The 16855-nt window shown below is 52.0% G+C and overlaps 1 protein-coding gene across 1 annotated transcript in view; it reads left to right on the plus strand.

Moving 5' to 3' along the window:
* Positions 1–334: 334 nt before the first annotated feature.
* The window catches only part of MAPKAPK2 (MAPK activated protein kinase 2), a 43425-nt gene continuing 26904 nt past the window's right edge, over positions 335–16855 (plus strand). The window contains exon 1 of the mRNA XM_080648775.1: positions 335–924. Coding sequence (XP_080504901.1) covers positions 658–924 — 267 coding nt within the window. The 5' untranslated portion in view covers positions 335–657. The remainder of the gene's footprint in view (positions 925–16855) is intronic.

The following is a 16855-nucleotide window of genomic DNA, read 5'->3' on the forward strand; positions in this document are numbered from 1 at the left end:
AATACACCCCCATCTCCCAATTGGCTGCTGCTAAGAGCCAGACAATTGGAGAAAAGTGGGTTGTCTATCTGGACTGTGCAGCTACTTTCATACACCTCCCCCTTCCCTTTGCGTGGCCCAGATTAATGAAGAACTAGGATTTCTCAGTCTCCCACTCCCAGTCTCCTGTCCCCCAGCCCCCAGCCCCGCCCTCCCCGCTTCGGAGGCCTCTTGTCCTTCCCTTTAAGGCCAGCCCCTCCCCCACGCCCACGCCTCCCGGCCCCGCCCCTCCTCCCCAAGCCCTGCCCCCTCCGACCCTCCCCTTTAAGGACCGGCCCCGGACGTAGACAAGCCTGTGACGCGGCCGCGGGCCCCCGGGCAGGGTAGTTTGTCGCGCGGCCGCTTCCCCCCCGGCTGGGCCCCCGCCGTCCCGCGTTCCACCGAGCGCCAGGCCCCCGGGGGGAGGGTGGGAGCAGGGCCGGTGGGCACCAGCGGAGCACGGCGGGACCCACGGAGCCCCGCGACCCGCCGAGCCTGGAGCCGGGCCCGGCCGGGGAAGCCGGCTCCAGCCCGGAGCAAACTTCGTCGCCGGGCGGGGGGTGGCGGGGACCCTGTCCGGAGCCGGAGGAGGGGGCGGCCGGGGGCCCTCCCGCCCCTGCTCCCGCGTCTCCCGGCACCATGCTGTCCAACTCCCAGGGCCAGACCCCGCCGGTGCTGTTCCCCAACCCGCCGCCGCCGCCGCCGCCGCAGCCCCCCGCCCCGTCCCAGCCGCCGCCGCAGCCCCCGCAGCAGTTTCCCCAGTTCCACGTCAAGTCGAGCCTGCAGATCAAGAAGAACGCCATCATCGACGACTACAAGGTCACCACCCAGGTCCTGGGGCTGGGCATCAACGGGAAAGTTTTGCAGATCTTCAACAAGAGGACGCAGGAGAAATTCGCCCTAAAAGTAGGTTCGGGGGCCGCGGGAGGGGAGGACAGGCACAGGGGAGCTCCCAGGGACCCATCCCGGTGCCGGGAGCGGCCGCAGCGCACGATCGCTCAGCGTGACCGCGCCGACCCTGTCCCGGACCGGGCGTCCGGGCCGCGGGGCAGTGGGTCGGGGCGCCGAGGGTGCCAAGTGGGCGGCCGGGGCGCGGGCAGCGGGAAGGTCAGGTCTGATGAGCAGACGGCGCTGCCGGGATCGCGTTTCCGGTCACTTCGGGTGTGAGTGGCGGGGGACTCGAGAGGACTCCTGAGGACTCTGCCATTTTGGGGTTTGAGCGGGATCCAGCCGAGTCTGAACGGTTGGCTTCGGGACCACTTCTGCTAAATTTCACCGCGTCTCGAGGAAGTGATTTTCCGGGGTTGTGGTTCCCCATCCTCTCTTCCCTCCTTCCTTTCTTTCTGCGGGCACAAAAGACCCATTACTCATTGAGCTGGTTGGTCGGTTGGTTTGGAGAAGTCGCATCTCAGAGGTTTATTTAGCCTCGCTCCTTATTTGGGAGCCGGAATGTGTGATTTCATTTCCCTGGGCCTCGCGAGTGCGGCCGGGCCTCCTGGGCGCGCGCCGTCCGGGAGGTCGTGCGAGGCTGGGGATTCCGCCGGGCCACCTCCCGCCCCCGTCCACCTCCCCGCCCCTCCCCCGGGGAAGGAGGGATTGTTTTGATCTGAGAGCAGGCGCCCTCCTACCTTCCGCGCCTGTGAGGCTCCAGATGGGAGGCCAGCGGGCTCGGCGCGGCGTCTGCTGTTTCCATAGCGTCATTGATCTTTGGAAACCGGGTTTGGAAACCACGCTTGGCCCGGTACTGATTCCGCAGATCGGATCGGAGGTGGCCACTTGAGTGCTGGACATGCATTGGTGGACAGTGGGAGGGAGCGTTATCCTTGAATTGGGGAAACCAAACCTCTTTTTTTTTTTTTTTGAGGGGGTGTGGTAGGAGGAAAATGGGGATTTCAGAGAGAATACCTACTTCAGAAGTTAACCAGAATGGACTTGGAGGTCTGGTGAGATGGATGAGTCTCCAATGTAGTCCCAGTGCAGTGGGAGCCAGTGTTCAGAGTCATTTAAAAGGTCTTCTCCTCAGAGGGTTTTCATATCAAACCGCATCTCTAAAGGTGACACATCACCCCTACTTCCCCTGGGGGGGTGTTAATGATTGGAGGAGAAAATTACTTCCTGTGTTATATTTATCTTTTCCTCCTCAACCCCCACTGCTAGCTGTATTTCAGCTATTCATACAAAACTCAGATATGTGTGTGTTATGGGTGGGACTGTTGGAATATATAATTAGATGTAATAGAACCCTGGTATGTATTTCAGGATTGGAGAGGGCAAGAATGTCCAATTTCCAGATTTTAGGCCTCTATAAATTATTTTTTCTTGCTCCTTCCATCCTCCTTTTTGGGGGAGAGCTTTCAACTAGCTCAACACTGTCAAGATTTCTTTGGTTTCTACTTTAAGGTGGTGTTGTGGGCTTCTGATTGTTGTTCAGTGTTGGACGGTGGGAGAAGGAATATATCAGTACGATGGACACTTTAATACTTTTTATGCCTTAGACCACTCTTTCCATACTCATAACTGGGGCTGGGAGGGGAGTGGTTGTTTGACCATGGCTCTGACCTTGGGGAATCGAGTTGAGTGAATATTGTTTGACCACATTTAACCTGTACCATTGAGGAAGTAACAGACTATTCTTTCTAGCAAAGTTTTGTCTCCTCTGAGATGCCATCTGCCTTCCCCCATCAGCAGTTTGGGGACACTGGCTACTCATTTTCTTGGTAAGTTGGAATATTGTATGGAGACTTTAGAACAAAAGCTCTCAATTTCTGCTCCTTTTTCTATTTAATGGGCACAGAAAACCACCCTCTAAAATGCTTTTGGGTGCAAATTAAGATTTCTGTTGTAATTAATAGGAGAGGGATTTGGATATTGACCCTCTTTGAATAGCTCAAAGAAAGGGAAAATCCAGCAGTGCTTTAAATAACACGCATCGTTTATCCTTCTCAGGTTAGCAATGCGTGAAGATTGAAGTCAGAGTCTGTTTTGACAGGTAGTCTGCTCCAGATCTTATAAGTTGACTCAACTGTTAAATTGTAGATTTCCCACACATCTTTGTGAAAAGCTTAATAATAGAGGAAGAAAGCAGGGATGAGGCATTCAGAGACTGACAGCAGTGTCAACAGCACTTCTATATCCAAATATTGGCCAACACATAATTACAGCTGTGGGGGAATTTGGTTCAAAGCATCCTGTGCCAGACATACACCAAAGAGATTTCTAGATCTTGACTCTTGATTAACTCAACCTTAGGTGCTGAGTAGTGAAGTGATTTTCAAAACCAGGAGTGCTTTGTATATAGCAAGAGAGGAAGATGGGGGTGGGGCAGAGTCAGGAGGGGTTGCCCCATCGGGATGGTGCCTACAGAAAAAGGGAAAGACCTCTACCCTCCACAGTGTGTCACACCATTCCTGGGGATTTGGGGCAGAGAGCAGGGCCTCTGATGAAGGTTCTGATGCCTGCAAATTTATGGGAGGTGGTGGCTGTCCAGATGCCCTACTCGCTGTCTGTGGTCTGTGAACTCTTAGCCTGATTAAGTGAAATCACTGCTTAAAATTTAAGTCTCAACTTGCCTGCCCTGCTGCTTCTCTCTCCACCTGAGAGATCTAACAGGTAAATGCTTTTGGTGGGTGCTATGACCTCACCTCACCATCTCTCCTGGCTGCTTCTGCTGAGTTCAGAGCCAGAGGGCTTTTAGAGGTCATCGCATCTAACCCCCTCATTTTGCAGATGAGAAAAGCAAGGCCCAGAGCGAAGACGTGCTGGAGGTAATATAGCCATGCGCTTGGCAGCGTCAGGATTAGAACCCAGGACAACTGACTCTGGGTCGCAGGCCTCTTCACACGTTGTACCTGTAATGCCATCAGCAGGCTAGTACCTGGACTGGCTGCTGCCCCATGAGGAGCTACACTGTCACCCAGGACCTCCTGGACCGGGCGAGGGGTGCTGGGTGGGTATTCCTCAGCAGTAATCCCTGAAGTTGGAGTTTATAAACCAACTCAGCAGCTCCATGCGTTTTGAATCTATGGTAACAAGCATTTTCACCACTCCTTTCCTTTTTTAGGGAGTGCTTGATGGGAATCTTATTTATTATTGTTTTTTGTACAAGAATATGGGACTTCTATGAACTGTTTCTTTGATAGGGACACCTAGTCTCAAGCCACTTGAGTAGTAATTGGTCGTATTCCCTGTGCAGTTCCTCAGCTGCTTCCTGCTTCACTGTGTCATGGTGGCTCTTGGTTATTAGCTGAACAAATTTAATTAAAGCTGGCATGGTTGTCCCTCTCTGCTGTGTGGCTCAGATTAGGTGAAACATGTTATCGCTTAAAAAAATATAAGATGCTGTCATCACTTATCTCTGTTTACCTTTCCATTGCACGGGTTAGAGAAAACAAGGCCCTTGGTGTCTTCTCCTTTCCTTTCTCCAGCGTCCTTTCTTCCCGGATCACGCAGTGTCACGGCAACGTGGCTGCCTTTGGTGTTCTGGAGGGGAGTTGACTGAACCTGCCATGGTTGGTCTGGATACTGTCAGAGGGAAGGCCAGAGCTCCCACATCCCCCGTACAGGCGGCATCTTACCCAGCACACCTCATCATACCTGTTAGGGAGCAAGATGGGAGTGTGGCTGGGTGAAGGGCAGTGTCCAGCCTGGGGTTTGCTGGATAGGATCAGAAGGTGAGGCAAGTTTCATTGACCAGATCAGCCTCTTACATTCACGTTGGTTACAGGTGGTTCATAGTTCACTGAGCATCCTACTGTATGTTGTATGGAGGACACAGGCATATAAAGTGGCCTTAAAATTTGAGGGGTCAAGAAACCGATTTGGAGAAGGTGAAACTAACAAATGTAGTCTAGGGTTTTACTGTTCAATGTGGTAACCAAGCGCCAAGCATGGCTATTAAAATTAGAATTAATGAAACTAAATTAAATAAAAAAATCAGTTGCTAGCCACTTTTCAAGTGTTCAGGAGCTACACGTGGCCAGTGGCTATTGAATTGAACAGTTCCGAAGAACATGTTTATCCCCGCAGAAAGTCCCACTGCACTTTGCTGGTCTAGGCGTTAAATCGTGTGCTTGGGAATAGAGGAGCTTTGACACAGGGGAATCTGTAAGGATCGGAAGAGCTGAGAACAGCTCATTACTGGGTCCCTGGGGAAGGAGCAGACCTGCAGGAGGTGATGGTGATGTTGGCCCTGGGTAGTGCAGTTGAGGGGAGAGAAGGAGGTCCAGGTGGTAGGGAGCAAGAGGGGCTGGTGTCTCAGAATTGAACCTAAGCCATCTTGCTATTAAAAGCAGGTTTTAAAGTGTTTGAGGGTCATGAAGTAAGTGAGCAGGATGTTATAAAGAAAGGTTAGGAATTGCTGAGGTTGGGGCTTGTGGCTTTTTTTTGAGGGCGGGTTTCAGAGACCCTGTCTCTCTCCTGCGGCTCTGGCCCCTGCAGACTGCAGCAGGGTGCTTGGCATCCACTGAGCAGGATCAAAGCCGGTTGACTCATGGTCCTTTTTCATTTGTGAATTCTGGGCTTTGATGGAGCTTGAAAATAATCTTCAGCTGAGGTCTGGGATCATCGGCTTACAGAAAGTGGGGGTGGAGCAAAGCCCCAGGCCTCGGGACCAGGTGTTGGTGGGTGTCTGGAAAATGTAGGGGCTCCTCTTCAGGAGGGGGAAGGTATTGGTATCCATGATTACCATGTTTTGATGCTAGGGATCGGAGGAGTTGGGCCATCATCAGGTGATAGTTTTACTTAAGAAGCAGGTGCAGGGGATTCAGGGTGAGGCCTGGAGGAGCCAAGCTTCAGGCTGCTGGAGGCAGTTTTAAGCCCTGACCCAATCCTGGGGTTGGGGGAGCGCCAAAGCTCTGCTCACTGTGGAGTCTGTGCCAGCAGGAATGTCAGCCACAGGGGAAGGACAGCACGGGCATCTGATTCCTAGCCCTTGCACGATCCCAGGTGGTCCTCCGTGCTCTGACCCAGGATTCTCCCCTGGTTTCATGTCTGTGGCAGAGTCTTCCTTTCCTGCTCCCTCTCCTCGTCAGGCCCTTCCAAGGGCCAAGTGGGCTCTCTTTCCCCTCCTCCCTGTACTGCGTCTTCCCAGGTGCCCCAGAGTGGGTGGGTGGGCAGGGCAGAGCAGAATTGTTCTTCGTGTTTGAAGGGGCTGCCGCTGCTCTCGGTAATGATTTAAGGCCCCGTGGTGAAGGGACCCATACCTCGAAGCACCTCAGAGCTGACCTTACTCCCCTGTCATCTTTCTTGACTCCTTCCAACTCACCGAGGAAAAGGCTGGAGCCGTCCGCAAGGATTGAGTGGTATGTCCAAGGTCCTACCTGGTGTCAGCGCAAGGGCCATGTCTTGGGACCTGCTTCCCCTGAGACCGCTGCTTGATTTGCTAAAGGCAGCATTGCTGGGGTTGTAGACCTGACAGTGCAAAACTGAGCTCCCCTGACAGTCACTAGGATCTTTCAACGTAGGTCACCTTATAATGGGGACACTGGTAAAGAGAAGGGACCACACAGCTGTGGCAGCTTGCTGGATACCAGATCAGATCTTCTAGTTTTCAGGGGCATACTGATACTTTGTATTTTAAGATATGTAAGGATGGAAACATCTAGAGATGAGGCCATTGTGATGGGTTATGTGCTAGCTTAGAAAGGGGGGAAAAAGACCTAGTCTTTGTGTCCTGCTAGCTAGTTATGTGACCTTGAGCAGGTCAGTTAAACTTTCCAGGCCTCATTGCACATATCAGCGTGTCAGGCAGGCTGTCAGTGGCTCCTTGAGCACTTGGCATTGTGAGACAGTGGACGGCTGCCCTGGAAGAAGAGGCTGAGGGCGGGCAGGATAGCTTGCTGACATGCCGGACCATCAGCAGTATGTGGGCCAGCATGGATGCCTTTTTGATAGGACAGCCTGTGTCCAGTTAGTTACCATCACTGAGCAGCTGGTAAAGGGACCCATACCTTGCTGTGTGAACACTCAGAGGTGTTTCAGTTAGAGAGGATGGGCTGTGTAACTCCATGGGGTGTGAATCTACTTCCTTGAAATAGAAGAATCGTAGTGCGCTGGTGAAGATGGGAATTTTTTTTTCTTCCTGTCTGAAACCCTGTTCCCATTTGAAGTCATGGGGCCAAACGTGACTGTGAGGGGTGGTGCAGGGGCACCTGCTGAGTGAGGGAGTGAGGCTGTAATCTAGCACAGTGGTCAGCAAACTCATTAGTCAACAGAGCCAAATATCAACAGTACAACGATCGAAATTTCTTTTGAGAGCCAAATTTTTTAAACTTAAACTTCTTCTAACGCCACTTCTTCAAAATAGACTCGCCCAGGCCGTGGTATTTTGTGGAAGAGCCACACTCAAGGGGCCAAAGAGCCGCATGTGGCTCGCGAGCCGCAGTTTGCCGACCACTGATCTAGCACATTGTTGCGTCAGGCTTTGCCTCAGGGTAGCTGCATCCATCCATATGTGTGTCTTCTTCTCTTTCACTCAGAGTTACAGCAGGGACTAGGCCTATTCTGAGGTGAGAGTTGGAGACTGATTCCCAGAGCTGATGGGAAGTTAGGATTTCCATTCAGATGCCATTCCTTCCCGAAGGACTGGGTAAGAGGGATATCAGGAGTCTGAAGAAGCAAGAGGAGAGGTGGGGTGCCCGGTGAGTTGTGTTCTTTTCTCTTCTTCCTGCCCATTCAAGGCTAAAGCAATCGTTTCAGGCCTGGAGCTTTGGACTGTCGGGTCCTGTGTGCGGGGCCATCAGATTTGGTGGGAGGAAGAAGAGACACAGGGGAAAGGGGATGAGGTTGTGCTCAGCCGGGCAGTACAGAGTTCTTGGGATCTTCATTCTCTGACCCAGAAAACACCTTGGTGTGCCACTGCGCCATCCAGCAGGTAGTAGAGGCTAGGCCATGGACTCAAGGTCAGTCCCTATCTGTAACTGATCTTCCCTCCAAGACCAGCCAGGCTGTGTGTTTGTTCCACTAGGAACCCGAGCTTCCCAAAGAGCCAGAAGAAAGGTATCTTACTTTTAAGGGGCATTTCCAGGCATCTCTGGCGTCCCTCCAGGACTTATCTGGGGTGCAGAGTGGTGACCAAAGGCTAAGCTTCATGGCCACCATTGGAAGCTTTATTTGTCTCAGAAAAGATGAAGGGAACAAAGGGAACTGCTCTGTCCAGGTCTTTTCTCTGTTTAGCTTTTCTCTACGAAGATGCTTCTTTTGAACCTGAAGCAAAGGTGAAATCTTTCTAGTCTCAGATAGGGGAGGGGACGTCTCCTGCTGGCAATACACCTGCCAGCTCTTCCACCTTTGTGTTCCTGGGGGCTCCTTCTGCACCCTTCCACTTCCTCAGGCAGGTGACTGAGTTGGTCACTTTGCTGCCATTATGATTATCCATACTGTTCCAGGGCAACCTGGACTCTGGCCCAGGATCCAGCCCCTCTGTCCCAGCAGCTAAAAATAAACCTGCCACTGCTGCAGTCTACCCTCATGCCAGGCCCTGGTGTCTGTCTCAGGTCTTCCTGCCACGCTGAACTTCTCTCTTGTCACTCTCGCCCTCTCCATTTGCCGCTTGGCTCCCAGCCTGAGCTGGGTAGGTAGTTTGGGAGCAGACGGTGGTCTGAGTGCTGGGAGTGAGCCGTGGCTGGTGCTTGTCCAGGTAGCGAGCTGTATGCATGTGCACAAGGGCTCTGGGGAGCCACCTTGCTTGCTTCCCACTAGGGGAAGGGTGAGACACGGAGGCGGGTGGACGAGTTCATCAGAGTTCATCAGACTTTCCGCTCTTTGCCTACAGCTCTGGCTCCCTCCAAGCTCCACCTGCAAACAGCTCCCTGCCAGAAGGTGTGTGCGGGAATGAGGCAGAAAGGCCTGCCCTGGCTGTCCCAGGCCCTTACCGCTGCCCTGGGACTGAGCATGCTACCTGCCCTAGGACTCCTGACCGTTGCTAAGCGATACTCTCCACCTCTGCAGCACGGAGGGGAGGGGAGGTGCTTCCAGTTACCACATTCAAAAGTGTGACCTCATCTCCTTAGCTTCCAAGAATAGAGGCCCTGGCTGGGCCTCCTTCCTGCGTCAGGCCATGGCCTCCTGGCTCTCCCAGCTCAGCCACCTGCAGGGGGTCCCAGAGAGCATGGGTCTCATCTACCTCCTGACTGTGGGGATGGGGATTGGTGATCTGTTCCATTGAGGTCCATCAAGGTGATCTCTTCCCTTGCCGCCCATGGCTCCTGGGGACCTAGAGCCAGGAGGTGAGGGAAGGGGCTCAGGTGGCTGGGACACCTGTTGAACTGATGGATACTGGTTAGAATATTTGCCTTGGGGATTCTCTTCTTTCTGATTTTTCTAATCCTTGGACAGGTGTTGGTGCTAACCATAGCACAGGAGGGGGAGGGTTCTGTGTCTGTGTTCTGAGATGAGGGTTCATTTGGGAGAAGGATGAGTGGGGAGAGTGACAGAAGCCAAGGTAGGACTTTTGCCTTCAGCTAGAGTTACATGCCCAGACCGTGTCTCCACGTCTGCCTCCTCCTGTCCGCCTTTCCTCCGCAGGGAGAGATCTGTTTGCCGAGGCCCATGGGCCTCTGCAGAGGAGGAGTTGGGTGTAAATTTCTAAGAGTTTATTTTTAACTCTGACAGACGGAGCCCCTGTCCTTGGGTAGCCGTGCTGTTCCTCTCCTCTCCCTACCCCAGGCCTGGGCCTCCTTCCCTGGCGGCTGTAATTCTTAGAGGAAGGCTGGTAGGTTCTGAAGGCCCGGCTTCCAGGAGCCTGGGAGGGAATCCCCTCTAAGCGAAGAATCTGCAGAGCTCTAGTGCCGTGGGGCTGGGCAGGGAGAGGGTGGCCCTGTGCATTTGAGGCCACGTGTGGAACTTAGAGCATTCCAGGAATGCAGGTGACGGGGAAGAGACTGTGTGTCTTAGAGCTCGGACTCTGTGCTCTGTTGTGCTGGTGAGGGCAGCAAGGGGTCATCTTGTACCTTCCACCCTCTCTCCTTACAGCACCTCTCTCCTTACAGCACCTAGCTCCGAAAGCCACAGGGACTAACTGAGCATGTGCAATAACCTGCTTTGTAAAGGCTTAGGTAGGTTTATACTATTCCCCCTGGCTGCCAGGCTCACAAACATCGCATTCTTTTCACAGAGCCTGTGGGAGTCTCAGGGACTTCATGCTCTTCATGTCCCCTGCCCCGGGCTGTGCTCTTAGGGAGGAGGAAGGGGGGGCATGGGTGCCCCTTGCATGTGTCCCCTGATTTCATGCAGTTATTTTGGTTACCTTGCCTTTCAAAAGAGCACAAAACTGGGTTTAAAATGTAATTGGAGAAAGAAGGACTAGGGAATAATGGGGGTGGGAGTGGGGATAGGCAATAGAAACATGGCTGACTCTGAGACCCCAGCCATGGGAGGAAGGTTTTGGCCCTCAATTCCTTGGGGTACATGGAGGATTAGTTTGCCGAAAGCCCAGCTCTGATCATGTAGCTTCCGAGCTTAAACCCTTCAATGGGTTCCCTTGCCTAAAGAAAACAGGAGATTTCCAAATCCTTCCCTGATTGGACCTCGATTTAAAAAAAAAAAAAAATTAAGGGTCTTATCTATGCTGTTTCCTTAATAGGACTCTGCTTCCCTAGCCCCTCACCTTTGCCATAGTGTGTACCCCATCTGTCCATCTGTAGCTCATTTGCCTCTGTGCCCCAGCCCCATCTGTATCTCCCTATTCTCTCCTGTACAGATGCTGCTGCATTCACGAAGCCTTTCACACCGGAAGCGGGTCCCCCACCCCTCCCTGTCAAACTCACCAAGACACTGGAAACTTTTTTTTTTTTTTTAAATATTTTATTGCTTTTTTACAGAGAGGAAGGGAGAGGGATAGAGAGTTAGAAACATCGATGAGAGAGAAACATCGATCAGCTGCCTCCTGCACACCTCCCACTGGGGATGTGCCCGCAACCAAGGTACATGCCCTTGACCGGAATCGAACCTGGGACCCTTCAGTCCGCAGGCCGACGCTCTATCCACCGAGCCAAACCGGTCAGGGCGACACTGGAAACTTTTATTGCACGTTTTAAATATCTTTCTCCATGTGCAAGGGGCTCCCCAAGACATTGGATTCTACATTCCTTGAAGACCTCCTTCTTCATTACTTTTGTATCCTCTTATTTCCATGTGGTGACTGAATGCCATTATTAAATTCCTAGAGTACTTCAGCACTGTGCATTATACCTGGCTGCCTAATAAAGGTGTGATAACTGATAACAATGAGTGGATGCTTCCTACATAAATGTAAGGTACTAGCCCTGATCCTCAGGGTTGAAGAGGAGGTTCTGGGAAAAGGACAATATTGGGCTGGACTCTATGACTGACGCTGGTGTATATTAAGGTCCCCGCAAGTGTCTGTCCCTGTTATTCCTCCTGTCTACTAAAATGCCACTCTCAGAAGAGTATTCTGGGCACTTCTTCCCTCCACCCACTCGGATCTGCTGACTCAAGCTGGCACCTTCTGCTTCTGCTAACAGACTTCTCGTTCTTGTAAGGGACCTGACCCCATTTCCCATTGATGCCTCTTCTCCTTGTTCCAGAGCCCCTCCTTTTCCTGTTCTGCTGTGGAGACGAACCCTTCTGCCTCTCGGAAACTTTGACCGAGGGAGGGACAGCTGTGGAGCTTGCCAGCTTTCCTTCAGCTCTTGGCCTCTTTTAGCTAGCTTCAGACACAGCAGAGACACACAGATGCAGTCCAAGGTGATCTCTCTGCTGGCCTTTCTCTGTGTGTTGCAAGAGGACCAGTGTTGCACACCAAGTTGCCGGGATTGAGGTTAGAGGTTTGAACCTCGTGGGGCCGCTCAACTCCATGCCCCAGATTTCCTGGGGAAACCGAACTGAGAGACCTGGTGGCGTGGTCCTCAGCAAGTCCCAGAACCTCTCTGGGCCCCACTCCGTTTCCTCATTTGTAAATTAAAGGACTGAAACGTGATCTGGAAGGACCCCAAATTGAAGAGCTTTCTTCATTTATTGTTGTTGCAGCCCCACTACTGAGAAGACAACCAGATGCTGGGAAAGAGGTGGTCAGCCAGGTTCCAGGCGGCAGGTTCCAGGGAGCCTGGGGCCTAGGAGCCCTCCTGTCTGTCCTCACTGTCTGCAGGCCACTGTTCTTTCACCCTCCTCCTGGCTGTAGTAGTTTTATTCAGTCAGCCATTCAAGCAGTGTTTACAAACGTATTCTCTTCCTTGCCTGCCTCCTGTCTTCCCTGCTGACTGGCCATCAGGAGGCTCAGATGGCAGAATTGGCCTAGAATGAGCCCCTTTAATTCTTCTGCTATATGAGATGAGAGGAATTTTGAACAATGAGGGTTGATTTCTAGCAGCTTGGACTAGACCCCCACTTTTCTAAGCAGGATTTGCCTTACATGTCTTCTATCCCTCTGAGAGCCAAAGCAACTTACTACTCAAGAAAATCAATTAGCAGAGCCAAGACTGACGTTTACAGCCTCCCTAAGGATAGATCAGAGCAGCAGGTTGACTTTGATACATATACCAACCTTCTGTCTTCTGCCTCATTAGATCACTGTTGAAAGTTTAGCAACTCTGTAAAAGGCTTCCCAGATGAATAGCAAGGCTTTATTGAGCAGATACTACGTATCAGGCATTGTGGTGGGTGTTTTACTTACACTCTGTTGTTCATCCTTAAAAATAATACTGCTAAGTAAGAGTCTTGAGGAAACATTCAGAATAATTCACTCATTAGCATTTATTTATTGAGCACCTACTAAGTATTACTTTAGGCTCTGGGCATATATCACTTACCAAACAGGCCAGAAAAACAAAACAAAATACAAATCCTACCTGCATGGCGCTTGTACTCTAGCAGAGAGACAGACAAAACAGTTAGTGATACAGCTTATTGGATGGTGATAGGTGTAAAGGAGAAGATAAAGCAGAGGAGGAGGCCCTGGAATGCTGGGAGTGTGTGTGTGTGTGTGTGTGTGTGTGTGTGTGTGTGTGTGTGTGTGTTGGTGACATTTTAAATAGGGGCTCAGGCAGGGCTTCACTACAAAAGTGACATTTGAGTGGGCCTTGGAAATATTTGGAGGGGGAGGGTCTGCAGGCAGACACAATAGCCAGTCCAGAGCCCTGAGGCTGTTACTGATGGAAGCATCTAACTCTAAAAGGGGCTCCTTAGAGCTTGTATTACTGCCTCTCTAATAGTTCCTCCATGGCTCCGTTATAACTCAGTACTTAGTTCACCTAGCAATTTATGTTTTACCATCAAATATTTATGGATGCTTATTTTGTGCAAATTGCTACAGTGATAAATGTAGGCCCTGCCTTTGGGAACTTAGAGTTTAGAGAAGGAGTGAACACCTATGTGTGTATAAGGAACGAGAGGAGTGAAGAAGACTGCCTCCTAAATCTGGGCTGTGCCCTTCACACAGGCTCCCACTTGACACTGACAGGAGTACAGCAGGTCCTCGAATAATCACGTCATTCCATCATGACATTGATAAGATGCTGCTGTGGAACTGAACTCTTGTTTCTATCATGAGCCTACGCTAAAATTGGTTTCATGATCCATTGTTTCACTTAAAGTCGCAGAATCTGCCACCAACAGCGTTGAGGACTTACTTTACCTCTGGCAGGTCGGCCAGGTGGTCCGTTCCAGGTTTTACACAGGAAGAAAGAAGTTCAGGGAGGTGGTGCTGGAAGTGATGAGTCAGGCAACAGACTGGCCACAAAGGATACAGAGGCATGGGATGGCTCCCTGAGGCTGGAGGGGTTAGAGGTGGGGTCACTTTAGCCTGGCACTGACAGGGACACCTCATGGACTCACCCCTGTGACACCCAGGAGATCGTGCAGACAAAAGTTTGGCCAACAGAGGCACGTCACTGGGAGCTCTCACCTTCTGTGTGGCCGAGGGGGAAAGAGGCTTGTTTCCCCATGGATCTTCCGCTGATAGGACTTGCTGGGATGGGGTGTTGCCTGACCATTTCTCAGAGCCAGGGTGGGAGGGGGCAATGACAGGAAATGACCAGGCTGGCACAGTGGCGGGGTTATTTTTACTCTCCTTTGGGCTCTCGTGGGGCTTCTCTCTTGCTCTGAAGAGTCACATCCTTCGTGTGTTCACCTCCCAGGTGGAGGAGTGGCAGGCGGCAGGCAGGTGCCAGAAGGCTCTCAGCTCCTGTCTCTCAGGAGCTGGGCGAGCAGAAGTGGGGGCTCAGGATGGGGCGATTGACCGTTAGTGCAGATGGGAAAGTGAAGCAATGGGTCGGGCCTGTTTTTTCCTGAGCATGTGCGGTGGCAGAGGAAGTTGCAACATGTTGTGTGTTTTTTTTCTTCTTTCTTTCTTTTTATAGAGCAAGAAAGGGGGGAAAACTTCCAGTAAACTTCAGAAAAAGTATCTGGTCTTTGATGGATGGTTATCGGCCCTCCCCCACAGTGCTTTCTGTCCCTAGCCTTTCTTCCAGCCCTGCTCCCCATACATGCTTTCCAGTGTCCCTCTTCTCTGAGGGCTGTCTCTGCAGCAGGCCAGCTGCCTCCCCAAAGAGAAAGTGTCCATAACCTGGGCCCAGGGAGCCTTGAGAAAGCATCTTGTCTGTTGTCCTCCAGGTGAGAGACAGGCTGCATGCCTGGCAGGTGGCGGGTGGCCTCTCCTGGACAGTGACAGCCGTTTAACTATGACACCCACCTGGCCGCACTTGCTGCAGCGTCGGTCTGTGTTCATTTGGCATCGCAGAAGGTTGAGGCAGTCCCTGTTCTCAGCTCAGATAACCACACTTTTTGGTAGACACTTCAGAGCACGTGTCTTGGCAGATGCTGGGGAAAGGGGCCTGAGAAGTGGGAGGCAGGAGTCCAGGCTGGAGACCACACATGTGAATCTGGAGTCCTCGGTCAGGTTTGAATCTGGCCTTTGTGCTGTACCTGGGCAGGGATCCAGTTGTGTTTGGAAGTGTTCAGACGATATCTTTCCCTGATGAAAACTTCTGAGGTCTGGAACTTTCTCTGGTGAGATTCCTTTCCTTTCTCTTGGATTTCTGTACCCCAGTACAGCCAAAAAGTGCCAGTGCAAACCTGCTTTGAGACCCCAGCTTTTGTGCACTGGGGGACGAGATGGTCCCCGAGGATGAGGTCTGGTCTGCTTGCTCCAAGGAAGCCGCGGTGATGGCTGCAGGGGCTCCTGGTGTCCCTGCTTCATTGGCAGAGCAGGACCAAGCCCGCAGGGCTGAGCTTCTGTTCAGGCTCTTTGTTCTCTTACCTGCTTCCTCTGGTACAGCCGACACAGAGCTCCCCCTTCCTGCTATTCCCTTTGCATTGCATCTCCCTGTCATCAGGTGGGTCTCCTCAGGCTGGGATGAGCTCCAGGCCGTGGTGGTGGAGGGAATGGAGTCAGGATGTGCTCATTTGCCTGGAACGCACAGTGAATACGGACGGGCTTTCACAGAAGCTGCGCTGGCCAGTATGGTAACGATAGCCACATGTGGCTATTTAAAGTGAAATAATAAAATGAAATCAGTACCGCTGTGGCACTAGCCACCTTTCAGATGCTCAGTCGTCACCGTTTTGGCCAGCGCAGGCAGAGAACGTTCCATCGTCCTGGCAGGCTCTTAGTGCTGACTCTGAAGGAGATCGTTCTGCACCCTGGTAAAGGCTTCCCTAAGCTGGGGCGGGATTTGTACAAGAGCCTGAGGGAGGTTTTGAGGTTCAGGCCAGAGGATCAAGAGACAGGGACCTTAAATAGTATTTAGTTTGTCTTGTTTATGGCTCATAGCCATCTAGCCCAGTGGCTCCCAAACCAGGTCGATTGTCAGAATCACCTTGGCAAACATTTGAAAATACAGATTCTGGGCTCCACTCTTCGTATGTTATTGAGTGCAAGACTCTACAGGGTGATATTCAGGAATATGTGTTTTTACCTGACTATTATCAGGGTTTGGCCACCTTTGATCTGTGGAACCTACGCTTAAATCCCTTCAAGTGATGGGGATCTTACTTCTTTTTAGAGACTTAACCATCACAAAAATTCCTCTTGTTAAAGATCAGTGTTTATTAAGCTCCAGATTTAGTTTCCAGCACTTGTAATGCGGCTCAACGCTCGCTGTTGTTCCCGAGCCTCACAGATGCTTGGGCACAGCCGTGGTGTGCTCCCTGCCACCTGGCGTCACGGCACATTTTCAGAGTACACAGCCTGCCAAGGGCTCTCAAGAGATGCAGAGATGGGACCCCGTCCCCAGGCTCCTCCTGACGGTCAGGCCTGGCCGAGAGATGGGGAAAGGTGCACCTCTTGTGGACCCTGACAGTGGAGCCCCAAGGAGTGCCCGTCTGCTGGGGAGCACGTGTACCTTCCATCTCTCGGAACTGTTCCCTGGGAGAGAGTCCCTGATTCTCCTCCCGGGCACTTGCTTTTCAGGGGCACTGGTCTGGTTTTCTTCAGAGACTCAAACATCCTCCCCAGTCAGATAGGACCATAAACACCACTTCTGTTTAGAGACCTTAGTAGCCTCCCCTCCCCTCCAGCGAAGGGCTCCGACTTCTAAACATGGTATTCAAGTAAGCTGGCTTTGGCCTTCCCTTCCACCTCTACCTCATCGCGCGCAAACGCTCATCCTGCCAGGATGGATGACTGCTGCCCGCTCTGCAGTGTGTTCTAGGCTCCCATCGCGTCTCCTAGGCCTCCATTTGTGCATCCTTTTATGTCCCGGTAGAACTGAGCTGTCCTTCAAGGCTTAGGTCGCACCCTCAACTCTAGGCAGGATACCTAACTACCTTTCTTATCCTAGTGGTGTTGATATTCGCTGTATGACTGCCATGCATGTGACTTCAGTCACTCCCATGTCCTCTCCTGCTAGACTCTAAGCTCCTGAGGCCAAGGACTGGCTTGCTG

Source organism: Plecotus auritus (assembly GCF_963455305.1).
Source record: "Plecotus auritus genome assembly, chromosome: 12".
NCBI classification, from domain to species: Eukaryota; Metazoa; Chordata; class Mammalia; order Chiroptera; family Vespertilionidae; genus Plecotus; species Plecotus auritus.